This window comes from Argentina silus (assembly GCF_951799395.1).
Source record: "Argentina silus genome assembly, chromosome: 18".
NCBI classification, from domain to species: domain Eukaryota; kingdom Metazoa; phylum Chordata; class Actinopteri; order Argentiniformes; family Argentinidae; genus Argentina; species Argentina silus.
The window spans coordinates 8,504,749-8,530,029 of record NC_139672.1 but is presented as its reverse complement, the minus strand read 5'-3'; the positions used below and the strand labels follow the sequence as shown (position 1 = coordinate 8,530,029).

At 48.2% G+C, this 25,281-nt stretch overlaps 4 protein-coding genes across 7 annotated transcripts; 3 read left to right on the top strand and 1 right to left on the bottom strand.

The window, feature by feature from the left end:
- The first annotated feature begins 3,889 nt into the window (after positions 1-3,889).
- prss56 (serine protease 56) lies at positions 3,890-4,897 on the top strand. The gene is made up of 3 exons (XM_083690704.1): positions 3,890-4,096; positions 4,288-4,394; positions 4,637-4,897. The coding sequence occupies exons 1-3, from the start codon at positions 3,964-3,966 to the stop codon at positions 4,808-4,810; spliced, it is 414 nt and encodes a 137-aa protein (XP_083546830.1). The 5' UTR covers positions 3,890-3,963; the 3' UTR covers positions 4,811-4,897.
- On the top strand, positions 4,863-12,339 carry chrng (cholinergic receptor, nicotinic, gamma; the record flags this gene model as incomplete). The annotated part of the gene is made up of 13 exons (XM_083690503.1): positions 4,863-4,893; positions 5,669-5,710; positions 8,116-8,252; positions 8,477-8,521; positions 8,631-8,755; positions 9,023-9,178; positions 9,844-9,941; positions 10,201-10,401; positions 10,743-10,857; positions 11,007-11,121; positions 11,403-11,685; positions 11,869-12,002; positions 12,142-12,339. The coding sequence occupies 13 exons, from the start codon at positions 4,863-4,865 to the stop codon at positions 12,337-12,339; spliced, it is 1,680 nt and encodes a 559-aa protein (XP_083546629.1).
- A 3,627-nt stretch (positions 12,340-15,966) lies between these two features.
- Positions 15,967-19,098, top strand: LOC310819094 (phospholipid scramblase family member 5; the record flags this gene model as incomplete). The annotated part of the gene is made up of 7 exons (XM_083690315.1): positions 15,967-16,312; positions 16,478-16,555; positions 16,715-16,907; positions 18,195-18,306; positions 18,649-18,748; positions 18,853-18,911; positions 19,072-19,098. The coding sequence occupies 7 exons, from the start codon at positions 15,967-15,969 to the stop codon at positions 19,096-19,098; spliced, it is 915 nt and encodes a 304-aa protein (XP_083546441.1).
- A 598-nt stretch (positions 19,099-19,696) lies between these two features.
- On the bottom strand, positions 19,697-24,787 carry eif4e2 (eukaryotic translation initiation factor 4E family member 2). 4 transcript variants are annotated; one of them, XM_083689903.1, is made up of 8 exons: positions 24,691-24,787; positions 23,577-23,688; positions 23,302-23,436; positions 22,989-23,093; positions 21,745-21,897; positions 21,389-21,525; positions 21,124-21,200; positions 19,697-20,992 (listed from the first exon to the last, which is right to left on the bottom strand). In XM_083689903.1, the coding sequence occupies exons 1-7, from the start codon at positions 24,708-24,710 to the stop codon at positions 21,152-21,154; spliced, it is 711 nt and encodes a 236-aa protein (XP_083546029.1). In that variant the 5' UTR covers positions 24,711-24,787; the 3' UTR covers positions 19,697-20,992; positions 21,124-21,151. The 4 variants fall into 4 exon arrangements, with proteins under 4 accessions (XP_083546029.1, XP_083546028.1, XP_083546026.1 ...); XM_083689902.1 differs by lacking the exon at positions 24,691-24,787 and adding an exon at positions 24,575-24,681 and having other exon boundaries at positions 21,385-21,525; XM_083689900.1 differs by lacking the exon at positions 24,691-24,787 and adding an exon at positions 24,575-24,680.
- Between the last annotated feature and the right edge of the window lie 494 nt (positions 24,788-25,281).

Here is a 25,281-nt window from a genome sequence, read left to right as displayed (position 1 = left end):
AGCAGTGTGCGGCCAGAGGGCGCCTGCGGTGCAGAACGTGACCCAGCCCAGAGGCAGGATCGTGGGGGGCACCCCGGCCCCCCCTGGCAGCTGGCCCTGGCTGGTCAACCTGCAGCTGGACGGGGGGCTGATGTGTGGGGGGGTGCTGGTGGACAGCTCCTGGGTGGTCACCGCCGCTCACTGCTTCGCTGGGTAGGTGTTTGTGTGTGTGTGTGTGCGTGTGTGTGTCTGCGTGCGTGTGTGTTTTCATGACTCTTTCATCTCATTGTAAATCGGTCATTGACCTCCCTCCTCTCTCTGTAGCAGTCGCAGTGAGAGCTACTGGACCGCCGTGGTGGGGGAGTTTGACATCACAAAGACGGACCCTGACGAACAGGTGCTCAAGGTCAACCGCATCATCCCCCATCCCAAGGTACAGCATTCCGTCCGTGTTTGAAATCACATACTTCCATACTTTCTAGTAGGCAAAAAGAGTGTGTGTGGGCCCGCCTAGTAGTGTATGCTTAAAAGACCACTATATATATATATATATATATATATATATATACAATACCAGTCAAAAGTTTGGACACACCTTGCCAAGAGTGTGCAAAGCTGTCATCAAAGCAGAAGGTGGCTACTTTGAAGAATCTAAAATATAAAACATATTTGTTTTATACGTTTGTTTAACACTTTTTTGTTTACTACATAATTCCATATGTGTTCCTTCATAGTTTTGATGTCTTCAATATTAATCTACAGTGTAGAAAATAATAAAAAATAAAGAAAAACCATTGAATGAGAAGGTGTGTCCAAACCTTTGACTGGTACTGTACATTCACTGAAATAAACAGCACCCCCATAACTGAACCTCTCTCCTCAAACGTCCCTCCTCCCTCTACAGTTCAACCCAAAGACGTTCAATAACGACATAGCGCTGGTGGAGCTGACCTCTCCGGTGGTGCTGTCGGACCGCGTGACCCCCGTGTGTCTGCCCTCGGGCCTGGAGCCCCCCATGGGAAGCCCCTGTCTGGTGGCCGGCTGGGGGTCCCTCTACGAAGGTGAGGATGACCATTGTGTGTGTGTCTGTGTGTGTGTGTGTCTGTGTGTCTGTGTGTGTGTGTGTGTGTGTCTGTGTGTGACTCTCGATCATAAACCAGTCCAAGCATCTCTCTATCATACTCGTAACATTTAATTACAAATGCTGATGAAGTATCCTAACGTGTGTGTGTGTGTGTGTGTGTGTGTGTGTGTGTGTGTGTGTGTGTGTGTGTGTCTCCCCAGACGGCCCGTCTGCTGACGTGGTGATGGAGGCCAAGGTTCCGCTGCTCCCTCAGAGCACGTGTAAGAGCACCCTGGGCAAGGAGCTGGTCACCAACACCATGCTCTGCGCCGGGTACCTCACCGGGGGCATCGACTCCTGCCAGGGGGACTCTGGGGGTCCGCTCATCTACCAGGACCGCATGTCCGGGCGCTTCCAGCTCCATGGCATCACGTCCTGGGGGGACGGCTGTGGGGAGAAGGGCAAGCCCGGCGTCTACACACGCGTCTCCGCTTTCTCCGACTGGATACTGGCCGAGATACAGAGTGAGTTAGCGTTTAGCGTCTACTCTGTGGTATTGATGCTGCTAATAGCCATTAGCGTTGTTTTGTGGAATGATTTTGACTAGGGTCCCATATCCACACAAGCATACCTTTAGGAATGCATTTCCATTGCTTGATTATAAGTCATATTTAAGTCATATTTAATGCTAGTTATATGCTAGGATATTTGAACACAACCTTTTTGAGTAAAGATTTACGCAAAGATCGTAGGACAGTAAGTCTAACATCCGCCATCCAACCCGCTTCCTGGTTGTCCCAGAATCCTTTGGGAGCCGCGAGCCCACGTGTCCGGAGCTGCTGAAGACGTCGGAGCTGACGGAGGAGCAGCAGAGGTCAGAGTTCGGCTCTCTGTGTCGCTTCTACGCCCAGTCCTGCCCCGCCAACCAGGGGGCCGCCTTCTGCAACCGCGTCGCCGAGGACAAGTGTAGCAACCGCTTCAAGAAATGCCGTAAGTGTTTCAGTATGAACTTCACAAACACCTTACTACCCTACTGCATGAAGCCAGTTGTAATATACATTCATTATTTAACTTTATATGAACATGTCTATTTATGTACAAAATGAGACATCACATTTAAAATCACTAAAAAACCTTCTTGCACCCTACACAGCAACTAGAACTATCCTGTAAAAAATAACTATTTGCTCTAACCATTAACCATTGCTTTAACCATTTGCCTGTTGTCCATCGATAGCACCAGTATACAGCACCAGTATACAGCACCAGTATACTGTACAGCAATACTGTACTAATCAGCTATTTCTCTGTGGATGTCTAACCATGTCTTTCCCTGGTCTCTCTTCTCCTCTCCTCTCCCCTCCTCTCCTCTCAGAGCTGCGTTCGTTCCTCCAGACCCTGCTGGACCTTCTCCAGAGGGCAGAGGACTATGTCCGAGACAAGGTGGACCTGACCTTCTTCACCCAGACCCTGCCCCAGCTGGTGGAACATATCTACAGCACAGCCTTCATCCACACCAGAGAGAGGAGGAGGAGGAGGAGGAGGAGGAGGAGGAGGGAGCTGGTACAAGGAGCAGGTACGACAACCCATTGGCGTCCCTACTACACCAACCAATCATTCGAGCCCTTAGACCACCACCCTCTTCCATTGCCCCCCCTCTCACCCTCCCCCCATTTCCCCAATAACTCCCCACTACCCCATACATCCATACTTCTGTCTCCAATATGACCTTTCCAAATACATCCCTCACACCATGTCATTCACCATGTCAATCGAACCATCAAAAAAACAACATATTCTTCTTTTTTGAAGACCCCAAATCTGCACTTGCCAAAAATGCTTTGTTTTTGCACAGACTGTGTGCTGTAGTGTAACAGGGGGGTATTTATTTCTTAAAGAACAGGTAGGGGGCGCTGTCTGGTCAGAGGAGAAGGGTCTTCCTCCTCCTCCCCCACTGTTCAGAGAGGTAGGCCCCCTGGTGGATGACTGGGAGAACTACCTCAGAGGCATGGCTGAGGATCTGGACCGACAGACAGACAGACAGACAGACAACTCCAAACAGCTGAGCCAAGAGGAGAGTCTGTTCCTTCAGGTACGATGAACTCAGCTCTTCTTCTACAGTTTTGGAAGAGTGAATGAATAAGTTGTTTCTAGTCAGAGTGTGTCCGTCTCAGTTGGAGGCTGATGGAGGTAGACATCGGAGGACAGGCTCATTGTAATGGTATATGAGGAATGGTATCAAACACATGTGCCTCCACCTCCATCAGCCTCCACTGGTCCATCTTTGGTACAGCAGTAGAAACCTTAAACTTTAACGATATTACATCATATTGATCACTCTGCTCTCCAGATGTGCTGTGCTCTTTTATTTAATTGATCAGAATAAAATTAGTATTTGATTGCTCTTTATCACACACATAGTCCAACTCAACCTCTAACCCTCTCTGCGATGTCATTTCCAGGCGGAGGAGACAGCAGTGCGTCAGCTGGAAGGAGAGTACCAGTCCATCATCTCTGCCTTACGCTCCAAACTGAACTCAAAAGCTCCTCCTCCAATCCTGGACCTGGATATAGCCTACCTCCGGGAAGATATTCCCAACATTCCTGCTTTTCCCACCGGAGCCTCACCCACCACATTCCCAAAGACTTCACTCGGCAGTCCCTCCTTCCCTCAGGAATCTCAGGAAACGGATTCCCTCCTGACAGCCCTAATGAGCGAAGTCCGGAAATTCGGGACTGGAATTGCCACCGGGGACACGACTCGAAGGAGTGTCACAGCTTTTGGGGAGGATGTGTTTCCTGATGTAACACCTACTGGTTCAGCAGGCTCTTCAGAAGGACCTGATGGGGTTGCTGTGACAGAACTGACACCACAGTCATCCCCGTTAACGGTTCTGTCCACCACTAGCACCGGGTCTTCCATGGACAGCGACCCCTTAGCAACGACCTCTGAGCCCAGGCCGACTCTACTTCCTGTTTCGCCCTCCCTCCACCCCGCCCACTTCCACAGAAAACGCAGAAGTCTCCGGAAGAGGCAGTTACCTGCGGCCAAAAGTATGTCACAGTCACAGTATTAGCTTCTGTGTTTCATAGTGTGTGTGTGTGTGTGTGTGTGTGTGTGTGTATATGTGTGTATATGTGTGTGTATGTGTGTGTATGTGTGTGTATGTGTGAGTGTATGTGTGAGTGTGTCTGTGTGTTATCATAAGCAGGACTAATGAATGGTATGTGTGTTTGTGTGTTAGCTTGCCCCGGAGTGGCTGAGACCACACAACACGTCAGTCACATCAGAGAGTCGTACCGCTGGGTCCTGGGCATCTCCACCAAGAACCTCCACATGAACTTCCAAGAGGTGAGTTCATAGAGAGAGACGGAGAGAGTGAACAAGAGTGGAGGATTGAAAGAGAGAGAGAGAGAGAGAGAGAGAGAGTGAATGAGAGTGGAGGATTGAAAGAGAGAGAGAGAGAGAGAGAGAGAGTGAATGAGAGTGGAGGATTGAAAGGGAGAGAGAGAGAAAGATAGAAATGTAGGTTGCGAGTACAAACGTTGACATTCCTTTCTCTCTCCCTCCCTTCCTCTCCCTCCCTCTCTCAGGTGCTGGTGGACCTGAACTCTAAGAACGAGCGGGGTCTGTACGAGGCCCGGGTCAGGGCCGCGGTGGCCGGGCGACCTTTGACCTTCTACAGCCTGGTGGGCCTGGAGAACGAGGCCTTCTACCGGAGCATGCCTCGCATCATCTCCATGGCGCTGGACGCTCTCAAGACGTAACAGCAGCCCAACAGAGAGAGAACCCAGGAAATACACACGAAAATACTCAGTCATGACTCTGAGTCAGTGGGACTGGCTGGAAGGTGATATATGTGAAAGACTCGGTGAAGACTCAGAGTCTGGTCTGGCGGTGGTGGCAGAGACCAGAGAGACTCATTTGGGAAGAACCAGAACTGAAATTGGACTGTGGACCACTCACTCTCAGACTGGGGAAGCAGACCGTGGAGAGGCAGACACTCGCACGCGCGCGCACACACGCACACACACACACACACACACACACACACACACACACACACACACACACACACACACACACTGTCCTGCAGACAGCAATATCATGAGACAATGATTCCACCCCATCGGAGAGCCCGCACTCTACACACAACCCTGAATGTATTGGGACAAAATGACAATCAACCAAGCAACTGGTTGAAGGGATGGGTTGTATTACCTGGCTGGTGTGTAACTGAGTTAGACACAGCTCTATCTAACTTATGAGCCTGTATAATAAGATAAGTTATTCCTAATGTCTGTTTTTGCAAAGGTTGAGCCTCTTGTGAAGCATGCAGACTGTACATACTGTATGTTGCCCATCTTCATTTTTGCCATATTTATTTGTATAGAGAGACGATTTGTATTTTTGTAAAGAAATATCAATAAAATTGTTATCAACGTATCTGTTGTCATGATGATCGGTGGTAGTGTACACATACACACATACACACACTCACACATACACACTCACACACACACACACTCACACACACACACTCACACTCACACTCACACACACTCACACACTCACACACTCACACCCTGGCCCCAGTGTGACCCTCTTCTTCTCGTCACCTCCAGACTCATTAGCTGTAGCTTTCCCATCCACGCTGCAGCTGCTGGGTCAGAGGGAGGCAGGGGGGAGGGTGGCTTACTGTCTCCCCTCCTCCCTCCTCCTCCTCCCTCCTCCTCATCCCCCTCTCCTTAATCATGGACTGGGACTGGGACTGGGACTGGGAATGCAACTGGCATAACTTTTCCGGTCCAACATGATCTGTATTGTCAACAAACACTTAAATAGATTTACGAGATGACATCTGTTGGTTGTATGAATTTGGATTAACTCTGTTTACATATTAGTCATCATGGTGGTCAATGCTATTTGGGTAACATTTACTACCCTTGATGTATGTCATTTGTGTCAGCAGTATTTTTGTTAGCCTAGCCTAGCGCTAACACACCTGATTCAGCTAACATTGTTGTGGCGGTCTAATTCGGAGACCATGATTACCGGTTGTTGATTTGGTCAATCTGATTTTTTGGGGCCTAGACTGGAACACACATCTACAGTATGCACACTGCTGCACACTACTCCTGGTGGGAAAAGAGACCCCCATCCCGCTGCCCAGCCCTACCCTGTCCCAGAAGGATAGCCAGGAAGGGGGCTCCTGGACAGTGGGATAGGACACAGGGCGACAGCTGGACCGGGCGACAGCTGGACAAACATTGACTGGCACACATCACAGACAGAGCAAATGCTGCCCATGCCACTAGGCTATTATCACCCAATCATGCCAAATATGTCCTGTACTAAAACAATCTCTCGGGAGTCTGTAAATTGAGCCTGACTGAGAATTACAGCAAGTTCGAGGCTTTTTCCATTTCTTTCTCTCTCTCTCTCTCTCTCTCTCTCTCTCTCTCTCTCTCTCTCTCTCTCTCTCTCTCTTATCAGGTAATATAATCTTTTTTGGCTATGGTTTTTGGAGCACGGAAACTGGGGACAGAAATATCGGCGATCCGTGTCAGTTCAACCCTACCCTACCCTCGCTCGCCCCCCCCACCCCTACATACACACCCCAGTGATCTGTTAGCCCCCAGGGTCTCCACTGTGTGTGTGTGTGTGTATGTGTGTGTATGTGTGTGTGTGTGTGTGTGTGTGTGTGTGTGTGTATTGTGACAGCTGACAATGCAGTGCCGGGATATATAGTGGGAACACAGGTCTCCAGAAATACTCTCAGGGCCATAGCACCGTCACCCCCCCGCCCCCCCCCCCCCATCACACACACACACACACACACACACACACACACACACACACACACACACACACACACACACACACACACACAGACACGCACTCACCCCTTCCCCTAAAACGGATACCCCTGACCCCCCCCCCCCCCCAGGCACCTACAACACACACACACACACACACACACACACACACACACACACACACCCGGCCAGGTGCCAGTCGAACCTACAGTGTGTGAACCAGAGGGGTCATGTCACATTCACAGCTCAGTCCCAAGGCAAGGCAAGACAAGGCACGTTTATATATATATATAGCACATTTTATACACAGAGCCAATTCAAAGTGCTTTACATAAAATACCAGACGAGACACACACACACACACACACACAGATGGAGTCAGGCTCTGTACTTTCTCTACCACTCTCCCTATGGATATTCATCACCCTCTTTACTGCTGGTAAGAATGGTGTCATCTTCTTTTACTGTTGGGGAGGCTGCTGCTGTGTTTGTCGAGGAATTCGTTGTCTCTCTCTTGTTATTTGGGGTTCATATCAGAATGAATGTTTTTTTTGGGGGGGGGGAGGGGCGGAATAGGTTTTTGGGAGGGTCGGTATGACAGTATTGTTATGTAATGACTTGATTGACTGATATAGGCTTCAGAAACGTCAACTTGAAAATGAGGCATGGATGAAAGGTCTGGATGGACAGATCATCTTTCGGAAATAAAATAAAACAAGAGCTATACTCATAACTGCCGTGTTGGTCCAACAACTGGACATTTCAACCCTCTTACAATGGTGAACAAATGTTCATTGGTGTGATATATGTTGGTGCTATGAAATCATGTCAAACTGTCATTTGACTGGGTTATACATATACGTAATATGTTTAGCGTCAGGTAATGGATAGAAATCTTATGACACAGTAGTGAAGGTGATACTATTACTAATAGTAATAATAATTTTATGTGTTGAGTGGTGATGCTTTCAATCCCTCGTTAATCTGCCAGTCCCACCGTGTTTATTGGCATGTCACTTTCTCTGATTCTGTCAGACCGGGCATGACTGTCATTGTTAATTTGTGTTCACTCACTCTGCCGGTGTTTTATTTCATGTTGCAATTCCTCTCTCTCTCTGTCTCTGTATCTCTCTCTCTCTCTCTCTCCATGTCTTTTCTTCTTTTGTCTCCCTCTCTTTCTATCTTGCCGTGTCTCACTCTTTACGTTGTATTGAGTTGTGTCTGATTTATCGCTCCCTTGTGCCTATGTGCAGTAGCGGGGGTGAACCTGGAGGGGGAGCTGTTCAAGGACCTGATGAGAGGTTACAATAAGAATGTCCGGCCCATGGAGAACATTGGTAACATCACACAGGTGACCGTCAAGATGACCCTCACCAACCTCATCTCCCTGGTAAGGAACTTCACCTGTGTGTGTGTGTGTGTGTGTGTGTGTGTGTGTGTGTGTGTGTGTGTGTGTGTGTGTGTGTGTGTGTGTGTGTGTGTGTGTGTGTGTGTGTGTGTGTGTAGACTGTTTATGTGAGTTTGAATGATTGTCAATGAGAGTCTTAGACCACATGCACAGTAGATCATATCAACTTTTGGCTGAGAAATCAATCTTCAACTTTCCATCCGCAGAATGAAAAGGAGGAGGCCCTTACAACCAGTGTCTGGATAGAAATGGTAAACGAGTAGATATACTGTGGCTCTCTGTTTCTTTCAACACAGTAAGAATAGGCTAAGACCAAAGAACAAACAACAACAAACTCTAACCGTCTGTTTTGATTGGTAGCAATGGTGTGACTACCGTCTGAGGTGGGACCAGCCCCCCAGGTCTGATCTCTATGGCAACATCACCTCAATGCTACGTATCCCCTCCAAGAGCATCTGGCTGCCTGACATCATCCTGGAGAACAAGTACGTCTGTCCGTCTGTCCGTCTGTCCGTCTGTCCGTCTGCCCGTCTGTCTGTCTGCCTGCCTGTGTGTCTGCCTGCCTGCCTGCCTGCCTGCCTGCCTGCCTGCCTGCCTGCCTGTCTGTCTGCCTGCCTGCCTGTCTGCCTGCCTGCCTGCCTGCCTGTCTGCCTGCCTGTCTCGTATGTATGTCCGTCTAGATCCTCTAGTGTCTGTCTTTCAAACTATGTCGTCAAAGTGTCTAATCTGATCTTCCTCTGTCCTGTGTGCAGTGTGGACGGTCAGTTTGAGGTGGCGCTGTACTGTAATACCCTGGTGTCCCCTGACGGCTGTGTGTACTGGCTGCCCCCCGCTATCTACCGCAGCGCCTGCACCATCACCGTCAACTACTTCCCCTTCGACTGGCAGAACTGCACCATGGTCTTCCGGTAACCAACATAATACACTTGCTCAATAAGCAAAAAAAACAACATCAACCCCTTACAAAATATGATAAAAAGGTTTTTTTAAAACACACACTTTTAGTGGCAGTGTCACTCCTATGTGAAATCAGGCACATCCATAATAATCTGTAAACATAAAGAAATCTATCTGGGTTCACCCGATGACAGGAAAGTACAGTTAGCTAGTGGAGTAACCCAGTGGAGGCTGATGGAGGTAGAAATCGGAAGGACGGGCGTGGAATGAAATGAGGAATGGTATCAAACACATTCCATCCATTCTATGCTTTAAAATTGAGCCCGTTCTCCAATTTCTACCTCCACCAGCCTCCCCTTCAGTAACCATAACCTCACTTTCCTCTGTCCAATCCCAACACCTAAACACGACACGAAAAATAGCAAGTTAGTAAGCCCAACCAAAGCGAGGTACTTTCACATTTAGATTTATTCCATGTTTTTCTCCGGTCTCTCCCTGTGAGCCAAGTCAGGGACAATACGGGACAATACTCCGGCCCTCATGCAAATGTCCCCTTTCACTGTGCTGTCTTGTAAAGGCTGATCTATGGTTGTATTCTCTGGAAGGCGTAGCTGTGTTCTGTGGATAAGATGGTCGTATTCTGGAGATAAAATGGCTGTATTCTCCCTGTGTTTAGCTCCGAGACGTACAGCGCTAACGAGATCGAGCTGGTTCTCACGAAGGAAGACAATCAACCGGTGGAGTGGGTTGTGATCGACCCTGAGGATTTCACAGGTAGCAAACCACCCTGACCTAACCTGACCAAGAAAAACGTCATAGCAATTCCTAGCAATGATATCAAATGACTCATTAGACAATTTATAATTCTAAGTGTGATCAAAATACTCATACGTCATTGGGGTGCAGGGCCCCCCCCCCAAAAAAAAAGGCAGCATGAATTCGAGTAACTCAAACGCTCCAATACTGTATCAACAAACGAAGACAGACAAATAGCAAATCAAATGGATGACAGTTAGCACTCTTGTGTTGCCAGAGAATGGGGAGTGGGTCATCAAACACAGGGCGGCTAAGAAGCTGATCGACCAGAGATACAGTAAAGATGAGCTGGAGTACCAGGAAGTGGTCTTCTTCCTCATCATCCAGAGGAAGCCTCTCTTCTACATCATCAACATCATCGTCCCCTGTGTGCTCTTCTCTTCGCTAGGCCTGTTGGTCTACTTTCTACCTGCCAAAGGTGACAGGATTTGCCCTTGTCTATTTCTCGAGTTCGAGGCTTTTTCCATCTCTCTCTCTCTCTCTCTCTCTCTCTATCTCCCCCTCTCTCTCTCTCTCTCTCTCGCTCTATCTCGCCCTCTCTATCTCTCTCTCGCTCTCTCTTTCTCTCTCTCTCTCTCTCTTTCTCTCCCTCTCTTTCTCTCTCTCTCTCTCTCTTTCTCTCCCTCTCTATCTCTCTCTCTCGCTCTCTCTCTCTCTCTCTGTCCCTCTCTCTCTCTCCATATTAAAATGTCTGAAGATGCTCAATTATTGAATGGTTGTGGTTTGGTTGTGGTTTGGTTTTGATGTGGTCCTGGTCAGCTGGCGGTCAGAAGTGCACCATGTCCGTCGCCATCCTCCTGGGCCAGACTGTCTTCCTCATCCTCATTGCCAAGAAGGTTCCGGAAACCTCCCTGGCCGTACCTCTCATCGGAAAGTAAGACTTTTAACTCCTACTTTACTGTTAGTGTAAAGTAAACCATTTTAGTTTGTGATTATCATTAGCAGAATACTGTGTAATGAACGTTTTGTTGCTCTGAGTCAGTTTGTACTTGTAGAGGTTCCACCTATGTTTTGTTTTTGTAGGTTTCTGATGTTAGCCATGACCGCAACCACCGTCACGGTCATGAACTGTGTGATAGTTCTCAACGTGTCCCTCAGGACCCCCAACACACACACCATGAATGACAAGGTCCGCAAGGTAACACTGGGACCACCTTTCTTCCCCGGTTCTTTCAGGTTTTGCCTCAATGGTTGGGTTTTGGTTAGAGCCTCTTTATGATAGTATTCATGGTCAAAACATTGTGGTCATGGCCAGAACAATGGATAAAATTGTGGTTGTGGTTGACCCCTTGACTGTGTCCATAAGTCCTGTTTATGATAGTATTCATGGTCAAAACATTGTGGTCATGGCCAGAACGATGGATGAAAGTGTAACTGCTGTGGTTGTGATTGTGTTTGACCCCTTGACCGTGTCTATAGATCCTGTTGAACATCCTGCCTCGACTGCTGAGGATGCGGATGCAACCGTGGACCCCAACCAACGACCACAGCTCCGGTATGGGTAATGGTACCAGTAACGGTAACGGTCAGTCTGACGTGACGGCTGGGCGTGACGTGTTCCTAGTCCCCTGTCGGCGCCGCAGCTCCCTGGGCCTCATCGCCAAGGCGGAGGAATACGTGATGAAGACGGCCCGGTCGGAACTCATGTTCTCCAGGCTGAGAGAGAGGGACGGTCTGATGAGGACTGCGCTGGAGAAGATACGTGAGTGTGTGTGTGTGTGTGTGTGTGTGTGTGTGTGTGTGTGTGTGTGTGTGTGTGTGTGTGTGTGCGTGTGTATCAGTGGGCGTACGGTACTACTTTACATGCATATCTGTGCTTCGCTGTTTGTGTCACTGTGACTGTTTCTCATTCACTCTGAATCATTGTGATGAACTTTGACCTCAGACAGCGGTCTAGAGGAGGGGTCAGCAGAGCAGTTGGGCACCAGCCTCGCCCAGGCCTCCCCACAGCTGCGTCAGTGTGTGGCCTCCTGCAAACACATCGCCCAGACCACCCGGGAACAGAACGACTTTCAGAGCGTGAGTAGTCAGCCAATCACCTTCACGCCGCTCCTCTCCTCTCCCCGCCACCTAACCAATCACACAACACTTACAGTTGGTCACTGCCCGACCTCTCACCTGTCTAACCTATGATGACACACCCCCCCCCCCCTTGCAGGAGAACGAGGAGTGGTTCCTGGTCGCCCGGGTGATTGACAGGGTGTGCTTCATCGTCATAGCGCTGCTGTTTTTCATGGGCACCGTAGGGATCTTCCTGATGGGTCACTTCAACCACGCTCCCTCCACGCCGTTCCCCGGTGACCCCAGGATGTACCTCCCTAACCTCACCGACCCCTCTGGGAGTGAGACTGGATGATTTGGTGTGATACTGGGACTGTACCCGTAGCATGAGGGGAAATCTGGAAACCTAACCCCCCCCCAAAAGAAATGAATGGGTTTTTTTGGGGTTAAGTTGGTAGTAAGCAGCTGGGAGAGGTCTATAGTGTCCTAGGACTGAGACTAAACCATGTGCGGTTGTGGTCTGCCACCGGTTTGCCGTCTGAGTTGTGTTCTGTCACTGAAATGAGAGGGACCTACAGTGGGATATTCGTGGTCATGAGTGGTCATGAGTCATGACCCTATGGGCATTGATTGGTTGTATTGGTACAGCAGAATCATGATACGGTGTGAATGTTCCAGAACAGTGCTTGATGGTGCTGGTTACATTTTTTTACAGCACGCTCTTTGATAAGACTGAATCAACCTTCATTGATCATGTGCGACTAAAGCCAAGGAGAATCAGAACACATATGTTTGTAATACATCTTGTTGTAAGATATTGTTTTTTCCTATGATTCCTTTTGATTGACTGACTGATAGAGTGGAATCGTTTGTGTGTGTATGATCAAGTGTTCGTTTGAGAGGATAACGACCTAGTTTTTGTTGTTTAAATGTCATTTTATTCATTCACTTTTGCTCAATAAATGTACAAAATTGAATTTTTGTTGGAGCAGTAAAAAAAAAAAAAAATTGTACAATACTTTGTACAATGTTATTGGTTTCATACCTTCTACGGTGCACTGTAGAGTGAGATGAGGATGTCAGCCCCCAGCCCCCAGCCCCCAGCCTCCAGCCCCCGGCCCCCGGCCCCCAGCCCCCAGCCTCAAGCCCCCTGCCTCCAGCCCCCAGCCTCCAGCCCCCGGCCCCCAGCCCCCAGCCCCCAGCCTCAAGCCCCCTGCCTCCAGCCCCCAGCTCCCAGCCCCCAGCCCCCAGCCCCCAGCCCCCAGCCCCCACCCCCAGCCCCCAGCCCCCACCCCCAGCCCCCACCCCCCAGCCTCCAGACCCCAGAACCCAGCCCCCAGCCCCCACCCCCTACCCCCCACCCCCCAGCCCCCAGCCCTAGACACAGGATCTCAATTACATGGGTGAGTACTGCCTTTCTGTTCCAACAAAAGGCAGATCCGGCTGGTTGGGATGGAAACAGAGTCAGGGAGAGCAGTTGGGTGAGAGAGAGAGAGAGAGAGACACCCACCCACCCACCTACACACACACACACACACACACACACACACACACACACACACACACTATGTGCACTCACGCACAACATATACACACACATCTGTGACTGTTGGTACAACACACACAAAGCCAAACATTAGTACGATAGCATGCACACACACACATACACATACACACACACACCATGTGCACTCATGCACAACATATACACACACATCTGTGACTGTGGGTACAACACACGCAAAGACAAACATGCGTACGATAGTACACACATACACACACACACACACACACACACACACACACACACACACACACACACACACACACACACACACACACACAAGAGCTTGAGAGGAGCTAACTTCATCCACCCCTTTCTCACAGACACAGAGGTTCTGCCAGACTCTTACCCCTCACACAGGACTGGACCTTTACCGTGTCTTCCAGATGCCAGGGAGTGGACCACAGATGGTAAGAGATTAACAAACAGCCACACTGATAAACCAACTCTTTTACTCTGTCCTCATGTGAAACGTGTTGTGGTTTTGTGGTCTATTTATCTATTCAAACATCACAAATACTTTGTTTGTTGCATATTCATCGTGGTCATATTCTGGCTGTTGTATGATGGATGAATAGGAAGGATACAGGGTTTTTACTAAGTGTGAGAGAGGTTGTTTTTTACCACGGTACATTGTGTTAAGTCCTTGTTACTGTCGCTTTCTGAAGCCGAGTATGCAAATATCCACAGTGACCTATGAAGCACAAACCTAAACCAGTGCTTTTCAGACTAATACCATTGCGTTAGCCTGTTGTGGTTTTTAATAGGATTTCAGCAGGGGAAGCTGGTGGAGGTAGACATCGGAGGACGGGCTTGACCAGCTTCCCCTGGATTTCAGGTTGTTTTCAGTATCAGTGTGTGTGTGTTAGACATTCCTAATGTCTAATATGTCTAAAATGTAAAATGAGTGTGTTGCTGTGGTGTGAATGAGAAGCAGTCTGGAGCCTGGCTGTCTGTGTCAGCTCCACTCTGTCTTCGGGGGGCTCTGATTGTCTTGCTGCCAGCGACCTGCCAACCAGAGTGGTGGGGAAGGAGTCGGTTTGTTTAACGCTGTTCTCTGTCCCTTTGGTTAATGTGAGAATTTGGAAAGAAATTTTGGGGCGAACATTCCAAAATAGTACAGTGTCCTACGTAAGTAATGGGACAGTGACGCATGTATTCTTCTTTCGGTTCTGATTTTCTAAGCTGCTATTTGATGGTATTTGTGTACAAAGTGGTTTCATCATTCAGAAATTCCAAAACATTTTTATGCATAGTCCCACCTATTTCGGGGTACCCAAAAGTAATGGGACAATTGGCTTGACAGGTGTCTCTGGTAAGTCAGGTGTGTTCCGTCACATAATTTGTGCAGCATAAGACAGTTGTCAATGTCTAGCCTTCCTCTAGTGTTCCTCTAGTGTTTTCCTGAATCATAAATATTGTGTTTTTCATCTGATTGCCTCAAGACCTTATGTTTTCCTCCACACTAGGCATTTGAACATAAACATTGCCAAACGGGAACCTATCTCTTTCTCATGCTTGCATACAATGAGTAGGTGACTGAGTAGGCGACTGTCTGTCAGAGAGGCTCTGGACCATATTTTTGAACCAAATGATGATGGAGAGGAGATTGAAATCGAACCAGAGATAGAGGAGGATGTCTCGGAAATGCAAGACAACATCGATCCAGATTTCAATCCAGATTATTATGAGACTGACCAACAGTCAACAGACAAGGAAGAGGCCCCTGAGGAAGAGGCCCCTGAGGAAGAGGCCCCTGAGGTCACATTCCAGTCCAAGAATGGCAACTTGCTCTGTTATTCATCCTCCCAGGACAGAGGAGGCAGAGCAAGAGTGGAAAACATAGTGAGGATGACCCCAGGGCCGACACGGTATGACAAGGACAAGGACAGAAAAGGAAGAGGTTCAAGCTCTGTGCCCCTAGAGACATTAAAACCAGCCATACGTGCCACAAATGCCATGCCTACGTTTGCCAGGCACACTCCAACCTGATCGTACATTGCCACTCATGTGCGTGAACACACACACACACACATTGTGACATTGTTTCGCAACTTAAAAAGGTGTTAAACTAAATTTGGTGATGATTTATGTTTTTTGTGTTCATATAAGAGCAGTTAAAACAGACCGGCCAAATTTGGCTGCAAACACTATAATAAGGGGGGGAGCAACGAAATCTGGAGAAAGGCTAGTATTGATTCTAGGTTAGGAGAATCTCTACTTTAACCTCATAGTAATTGTTTGATTTCAAATCCAAACCTTTGGAGGTTTTGTAGAGCAAAAAGCTTCACTGTCCCGTTACTTACACAGGGCACTGCATCTTATTTACATAGGTGGTGCTGAATATGTTCACCCTACTACCATGAGCCAATGAAAACTGCTGTCTGAAAACGACTTCCTGTCTCCCTGTCCCAGACCATGTCGGTGGTGACCACCCAGCCTCTTCCCTTCCCCCGCCTGGAGAGAGAGAAGCACATCCAGATGCTCTTCAGAGCCTTCCGCAGAGGAACGAGGCCCTCCTTCGATCCCCAGGCCTCGCCTGACTCCCAGCCCCACCGAGAGCCACCCGACTTGGGGTCAGAGGAGCAGAGACCGGGCTTGGGTCTTGGGGGTCAGGGGGTCAGAGGTGCTGGGGGTCCACCGGGGCAGCTGAGTAAGCCTGAGATGGGGGATCAGTGGTCAGGTGGTGCAGCTGCACCAGAGGGTATGGCTCTGTTGGAGACGGTCAGCCAGCTACATGTCACAGCCACACCAGAACTGCAAGGTTGGCACAACGTGTAGTATGTTGTATGTAGTGTGTAGTACTGTAGTGCAATTCATGTTCTGTTGCTAGCAAACAATCTCTATACCAATCATGCACAATGGACACAACTGCTCCATTGGCCCTCACAGTATGACCTCTGCTCTGGTTGTGTTGTCCATATCCCAGGTCCCCAGTGTGTGCCCCGCAGGACCTACAGCATCGCCACCGGGGGCAGCAGAGAGCAGCTCATCGTGGCTGTGGAAGGTAATGTCTAGGGAGCATCGATCTCCTCTGAACAAAGGGCCCCTAAATGAAGGAGATCTCTGTTATCATGAATGAAGGACACTCAGCAAAAAGGAAGGCAAGTTAAGAAAGGATGCATTTAAAAGCCTTGTCTCTCTCTCTCTCTCTCCTTCCTGTCAGAGAGTTCTTGCGTGTGTCTGCAGTGTTGCGGTCCAGCTCGTTCCTACACGCTGCAGGGCTTCGACCGCCAGGCCCGCCAGCTCTTCCTGTTTGAAAGGCCCCTCCGTGCGGACGCGTGCTGCCTGGGCTGCTGCCTGATGGAAATAAGGGCCTACACCCCCCAACACCAGCTCATAGGGACGGTACGACAGAGGTACAGTAGAACTGCGGGAGGCCGGTGGTGGAGGTAGAAATCGGGAGACGGGCTTCGTTGTAACGCATGGAACAGAATGAGCCCTTCTTCTTCTAGCCACTGGCATCTGCGATCTAGCGATCTGGTCATTGTCTCTATACGGTGCCTTCAGAAAGTATTCAGACCCCTTCACCTTTTCCACATTTTGTTGTGTTGTAGACTCAATTTAAAATGGATTAAATTCAAAGAATTTGCTGTCAATCCACACACAATACCCCAGAATGACAAAGCGAAAACACGAATGACAAAGCGAATTTATTTGGATTAAATTGAGTCAATAACACAACAAAATGTGGAAAAAGTGAAGAAGGGGTCTGAATACTTTCTGAAGGCACTGTATTGTTGAATGTAGAAGCAGTCAGGCAACCAGGCTATTCCCAGATCCCCGTCAACCCCCCCTCCACACACACACACCCAGTCCAGTATCCCCATGATTGATAACCAACACCTGGGTTGAAGCTAAACTAGGGGTGGGGTGGGGTGGGGGTTTGGGAGTAAACACACAGCCCAGCTGCCGGTATGGAGCCACACAGACCTGGGTATGGAGCCACACAGACCTGGGTATGGAGCCACACAGACCTGGGTATGGGAGGTATGTGGCTTTATTCCTACTGGGAAACAGAAGTCCGCGGGCCGCCTGGCTGGTGGCTGTGTTGCATCATCCTTTCCACACCACTCCTATTGGCCGATACAGTCGTACGGTGCTATAAAGACAGTCGTTATGGACCATGCACATGCGCGCGCTCACACACACACACACACACACACACGCACACACACACACACGCACACACACACGCACACACACACACACACATAAACACACACACACACACACTCTCTCACTCTGACAGTGCCAAGTATTTCCACAGGGTGAGATGAGGTCTCTTTTGTGTGTTTAGGAGAGCTCGCAGGCAAGTGATGCCAAAATAACTGCACCCAATTACCATGGTCTGAATGAGGTCTGAATGAGGTCTGAATGAGGTCTGAATGAGGAGGGGAGATCTTACTGTATTCTCTCAGTTCTACTGTATTGAGGGGCTGACCTGACGCGACCCCCTCTAACACTGTGTGGACAATGGTTTTCGAAGTCCAGTGCCTGCAGTGCTGAAGCTAAATGAAAAACTTTCATTGTCCAACCAGGGCGTTAGGGTGTGTGTGTGTGTGTGTGTTTGGGTGAGAGAAAGAGTATGAGTTGATGGGTGTGTGTGTGTGTGTGTGTGTTAACACTATTGTATCTGTTGGCAGATGGAGCATGTTCACCCCTCTTTTGGAGGTGTGTGACTCTGATGGAACGTCCACTATAAGAATCCAGGGATCATGCTGCCCCAGCCGCTGTCTCTCCAACCAGGAATTCCAGGTTACCATTCATTGATTATTTGGCTGATGGAATTACTAAATATCTGTGGCTCAGTTGGTAGAGCATGGTGCTAACAACGCTTAGGTTGTGGGTTTGATTCCTACTGGGACCATATATACTGAAATGGATGCACTCACTGCAATGTAAGTAGCTTTGGATAAAAGCGTCAGCTAAATGGCATATATTATATTAAATACCGGTAGTTATATTTGATTATCTTCAATGTCTTCCCACAGCATAGAACACATACTGTATACCTACCATTATGATTGTCATTTTCAAAATCTAGTTCAATACTTAGGGCACAGTATGTATCGTCTCTGTCATGTTCTGAAACATTAGGTGGTCTCGACGATTGGTGAGAAAATTGGCTCCATATGGAAGAAATGGCCTGGGTTCAATGATGAGTGCAACATGGACCATGAATACTTTGGGTTAGAGGGTAAGTTACCCCTCATTTCTACCTTCTATGGATGTATCTAATGTTCTAGAACACTCTAGAAATCCATCTTGTTTTCTACCATTCCTAAACCTCTTCCTTGACAGTTCCACAGGATATGACATCACATACAAAACTGCTTCTGCTCGCTGCCACGTTCCTATTGGTAAGCGAAACGTTCAAAAACATCTATGTCAAGCAAACAACAACAGCAACAACAACAATCGAAAATGTGACAGTTTCAATGACCTGCCCTCAAACTAGGCCACTAACCCTAGACTCCCTATGGTGACCCTTCACCCCTCCTCCTCTCTTTCTCTCTCTAGAATCACATGTTCTTTGAGATGAGCTGAACTGTACTGGACAGCAGCCAATCAGAGATAAGCAAATTGAGGTCATCAAAAGTGGACCATGAGAACAGTGGAGGCCAACGACCGTCGGCCGCGTCTCACGGCTTTGCCCGGCATGACGGTAGCGACATCATCAGAGTACGCATGGGCAGCTGATTGGGGGAGGGGAGGGGAGGGGAGTGATTGGAGCGCAAGAAGTAGCGCCCTTTATGACATGATGTAAAACTTGTCCTTTACATCCTTAATCTTACAACAACTCCAGTTGTTATTCGTCATTCTACCATTATTTAGAACATTCATGTCAACCTTTTTATTATTATGTTCAACCTTCCTTTTTATGAGTGTAATATTTTAGGAGAGTTAGAAACCTCGTATAGGACCACCAAAAATCAGAGGATGGGCTCATTGTAATGCATAGAACGGAATGAGGAATGGTATCAAACAGGGGCCTATCTGCCCCCCCCCACCCCAAAAAAAAGATTCTCCAATCAGACCTCCCATGACCTTAACTGACAATCACTTCATGCTTTTCTGTCAGGAAATAGTTGGATTTGTCATCATCACACATCATCACAGAACACGACACTCCACCAATCGGGTTAGCAGCAGATGCATAATCGACATTTATTGCTATAATCTATCAGGTGTAGATCACACATTACAGTACTTTACCTCATGTTTTTGACACACAGCCTTTATCCACACAGCACCATAGAGTAAACGCCCAATCCTAGGCAGTATGTATCGACAGGGAGGAGATAGACTGAGCCCCAAGCTCTGACCCTGGACCAGTTTCTCTTTCTATTCTCTGAGCACAGCATGGTGGGGGTCAGTATGAGAGGGTCAGGTTAGTAGCTGATTCCAGATCAGTATTCAGGGGCTCGTTCTATTGGGAGGGAAGGGGGGTATCCAGCATGGTCACCATTCGGTAAGGGAGAGATTATGTCACAAACCACTGGAATCTCAGAGAGGCAGTTTTGAATGTTTTTTTTTTTTTTTAAAGTAACGTGACCTTAACGTGACAGAAATCTGGGGGTGGGGTCAGGCTGGTGGCCAGGCACAGTGATTTAATAGGCAGCTTGGCAGTCCCTTCTAAAGAGGCCGGTGTGACCGTAATATTACCCTCGGTCCACCTTAAGATGGTCCTCCTCATCCTTTGGGATTTAACTTCCAGGACAAAGGTGAAGAAGAATCGAGACTGATTCCCGTAAGTGATCTCTCGAAAAGGACATTTGTTTTTCTTTTATTAGAAATATATTTTTGTACGCAACACTATGTTTCAAGTTCAAATGACCAGAGGCATTGTAGTTAAAATACTGCACTATAATAAAATAACTTCTAAAACCTGCGACCCTGTTTCGTTTTGCTTCAGAGTCCGATAAAACAATTCAGATACATTTTCTCTGCCATACTTTCAAAACTCAAACAGAGGGAAGAGTGATTGTGTTACACATGAATAACATTTATCTATGTATGCCAACGGTTTGGTTTGGATGTAGTCATATGAACAGTCATTTGCCAGATATCACAGAACATTTTGTCGCGTCGTCTCCCCCTGGTGGCAGATGAGAGACATTGCGGCTTGCAGAAAAAAGACATCCACTGAGGTTTCATTCATCTCTGACACATAATAAAAACATGGTCTTTCTCCCCGACGAGACGGTTCGGTTCCGTCTTCGGTTGATTGGGTTTTCAGTTCAGATCAAATGGATTCCATGCGCCGTAGAAAGGAAGGAATGCTCTTGTTGCCACTTGTCGTCACCCCCCCCCCCCCCCTCTCTCTCTCTCTCCATGTAAAACAGTGCTGATCCTTATAGAGATGTCCTTCTCTGGACTCTTCATCCGTAAGATACACCACACACACGCGCACACACGCACGCTCACACACACACACACCCTAGACACAGGGAGACAACATAAGCTGAAAGAGTTAGACACTGACACACTCGGCATATGAATCAAGGTAAGTTATTCCCTGAGAGAGTCCGAGAATATGAGGTGATGCAGGTGTAGCGTAGCAGCTCCTACCCTTGGCAGAGACTGACAGCATCAGGGGCTAGCGACCACCGCTAGCATTGACCATGCCATGGAAGTCCTCCCAGGCTCTGAGAACACAGACAGACAGGCAGCAATATCAGAGGGTGACAGGTGTGTGTGTGTGTGCGTGTGTGTGTATGGGTGGCTGTGCATGTATGTGCCTGTGCATGCCTGTGTGTGTGTGTGCGTGCGTGCATGTGTGTGTGTCCTGCATGCGTGTGTGTGTGTGTGCGCGCGCGTGTGTAAACATACATACTTGATGCTGTCTGTGTGCATCTTGTACTCCATGATGGTATTGGGGGGCAGGTTGAGGACCCTGCGGAGAGTGTCTCTGATGCGGGCAGTGGTGGACTGGTCACTGGCTGTCTTGTTCCAGATGGAGATGATATCCTCCTGGGTGGATAAAGATATCATAGATCATTTAAAGCATTTGTCGAGGGGTGTGTGTGGCCTCTGTGGCCTGTGTGTGTGTGTGTGTGTGTGTGTGTGTATGCCTATCTACTTGTATACATGAACTCACACCTGTGCATGTGCATACCTATATACCTGTATACATGCACCTGCATCTGTTCTGTTCTGTGTGTGTGTGTGTGTGTGTGTGTGTGTGTGTACCTGGAAGCGTACAGACACCACAGCTCCACAGATCTCCTCCCCCACCATGAACTGTTCCCCCAGCATGGCCAGGATCAGGTTCTCCCAGCAGCGAGACGCCAGGCCCTTCCTCAGACGGATGATCCACTTCCCTCCCATCTTATTGGCATCATCCTGGAGAGAGAGACCGGGAGGGGGGGTGGGGGGAGGGTTAGGTCAGGGGAGGCTAGTGGGGGCAGACATCTGAGGAAGGACTTCTTATTTGTATCCATCCCTTATTTTACCAGGTAAGTTGACTGAGAACATTTTCAGCCACGAGAGGGGAAAGAGGGGACAGGAGAGGGGATGAATGAGCCAACTGAAAGCAGGGGATGATTAGGTGGCCATGACAGTATGAGGGCCAGATTGGGAATTTAGCCAGGATACTCTTGTGATAAGTGCCATGGGATCTTTTAACGACTCGGGAATGGAGTGGGATGAGCGTGTTTGATACCATTCCTCATTCCATTCATTACAATGAGCCCGTCCTCCGATGTCTGCCTCCACCAGCCTCGAGTGGTATAGGTACAGTATATCCTTAGAGGGGTCCACATTCCCTGTTAATACTGAGAATCTAGAAGGCTTTACACACAGGGCCAACCCGGATTCCACAGTGCTCGCTTGGCCTAGTGCATGACGTAACCAGGCCAGCACAGTACAGCTCAGCTCAGCTGGGTTTGGTTCGGTTTGGGGTGAAAAGGGTATAGGCTAGGGGATAATGATTTATGTTAGGGTTCGAGTTTGTTGTTGTTGTGTAAAGGTGGTGAACGGTGAAAATAAATGCTTGTTGAAGTAGTAATAGTAGTAGTAGTACAGTAGTAGTAGCAGTAGCATTAGTAGTAGTAGCAGTAGTAATAGTAGTAGTCGTAGTAGCAGTAGCAGTCGTAGTTGTTGTAGTAGTTGTATAATAGTAGTTGTAGTAATAGTATAGTAGCAGTAGTATAGTAGTAGTAGCAGTAGTAGCAGCAGTATAATAGTAGTAGCAGTAGTAGTAGTAGTAGTAATAGTGACAGTAGTAGCAGTAGTAATGGTGATAGTAGTAGTAGTAGTAGTAGTAGCAGTAGTAATAGTGATAGTAGTAGTAGTAGTAGCAGTAGTAGTTAGTAGTAGTTGTAGTATAGTAGCAGTAGTAATAGTGATAGTAGTAGTAGTAGCAGTAGTAGTTAGTAGTAGTAGTAGTGTAGTAGCAGTAGTAGTAGTAGTAGTAGTAGCAGCAGAGTACCCACCTCCCACATGGGCTTGATGCCCTCCTTGAAGAGGTGGAAGTCACTGTGGCCCGTCAGGTCACCTGGTCGGATCATGTGACTGTAGAAGCGCCAGAACTGCTCCACCTAGGGGACCAGGGCTTTAGTCTGGGTTTAGTCTAGTCTGCTCTGATAACTAGAGTCTAGAACCAAAACCACATCTGTCTCTGTACCAAACCAGAACCTTGTCTACAGTAGACATGGGTTGTGTTCAGAAGGCATGAAGCGGGAGGACAACACATAGGATCAACTGTTTTCACATGTAAGGTGTGAGGTGGGTTTAGTAGGGGCTGACCGAGGCGAAGCTGCCAATCTGTTTGATGTTGGACTCGTAGCTCTGGGTGCTGGCAGGCCGACCAGGCGTGCGTCTGGAGTACCAGAAGCTGTAGTTGTACTGGAGAGGGTGCTCTCCTACCCCTGGTACCACCATCTGAGAAGGCAGAGTAGAGGGGGGTCGTCATCACACACCCACACGTACACACGCACGCACACACGCACGCACGCAGTCGCACACCCACACACACAGACACACTCCCGCATGTACGTACACACACACACACACACACACACCTTCTTTTTGGCACTGTTCTGGTCCTTATTCTCATCCTCATTGTTTTCCTTCTCACAGTCTTTCGGTGAGCCCTGGTCTTGGTCATGGTCCCCACTGTCGTCATCTTTCAGACTGCAGGGCAGAGCAGCCATGAGGGATCAACACACACACACACACACACACACACACACACACACACACACACACAGTCATCAACTATTCAAAAGCATCATTTACATTTTCGATTTAAAAAAAAATGCATAGACCATTCCACTGAGACATTAGTCAGTGTAGGTAGCCTAGTCCTTACTGTATAAATAGACATAGGCCTTTGGGATCTGGGTCAGCCTGTTTTCTGCCAACTGCTTCAACAACTCTCTACCTATAGCATTTGAGAAATACCATTCAGTGTTGTATCATCGTTGCCATCGTCTAATCAACTCTTCGTTAACTCTTTAGATAGCTTGGATAACAATATAACAACACTGGGGTGTTGTCTTAAGCAGTCTTTCTCGAACGAGAAGTTACATCTCCTGTAGTTGTGGTCAAGTCTGCAAAGTTGTGGTTCATTTTAGTGCATGCACTGCAACAATGTGGCTTCTGACCACTTTGCTACAGTGGTTGCCAAAATAGTTACAATGTAGTGACAATACACAGCCTTTATTTCACGCTACGTTTACAGTGCGGAGTTGCAAAACGGCCGTATGGCAGTTTTGAAACCTGTCGAAGTACTGTAAACATTACGGAACATTACGGGTACGAGCATGGGGACTAGTTTTAGCCGACTCTCCGCGCACCTGCCTCTGCCTCTCAACCACTTACAAGCCGAGGATTCAGCCACGGCCCGACGGGCCTGCCTGGGCCATATGGCCACATGCGTGCAACTCCCAAGAAGACGTTTATTTCTTCCCACGGATCAAACGTTGTGCTGTTACGAAATGCACAACTACGACGGGACACGCCGAGCACTCTTGTATGTGTACAGAGTTGCTGCAATGCTTGCAAACGGGAGACACACCTCTTTTTCTCCACGCAACCCAGGAGCGAAGCATTCATTACTTTCCCCAGTGAATTCGCATTCGCGGCGGGACGCCGATTCTCCGCCACATATTCAACATAGCTTTGATTACTCACGCGTCAAATTTGTTGTTCATTATTTTGTAGGTGGGAGTCTTCGGAGTTCGACCACAGCCCCCTGAATTCCGCAGGAACGGCGGCGCGCACGACTGAGGGAGTGGGACGCGCGCGTACTGTATCGTGCGTTGACGCGCACAGAGGTTAGCCAGTTGCACTGTGGGCGACGTCGTTGTGTTTGACTTCAGGATGTCAAAGTGAGATAACCTATACAGCTTTCAGCGCTAGACATCTTCCTCAAGATAATGTGTGTGTAAAGCATGGCAGAATTGGCATTCATGACCATAGGCGATATTCCAAAAAGTTGTGATCATCATTAGAGGGAGAAAAAAAGAAGAAGATATATAGAGATAGAAACTAGATTTCACAAATCGAGGCAGACATCTTAAATCAGTTATGGTTTGCAGAGCATAGCTTTATTTTAGACATCATCATCATCATCATCATCCTCCTCCATGACATAAACACTTGAGTGCAATCATAAACATAAGGTTGTACAGTACCAATATGTACCATGATGTACTGCAATGCAACCACACCCCAAAGAACAAGACGACAGCAGAAGTCTTTAACCGTTAATCATGGTCACCC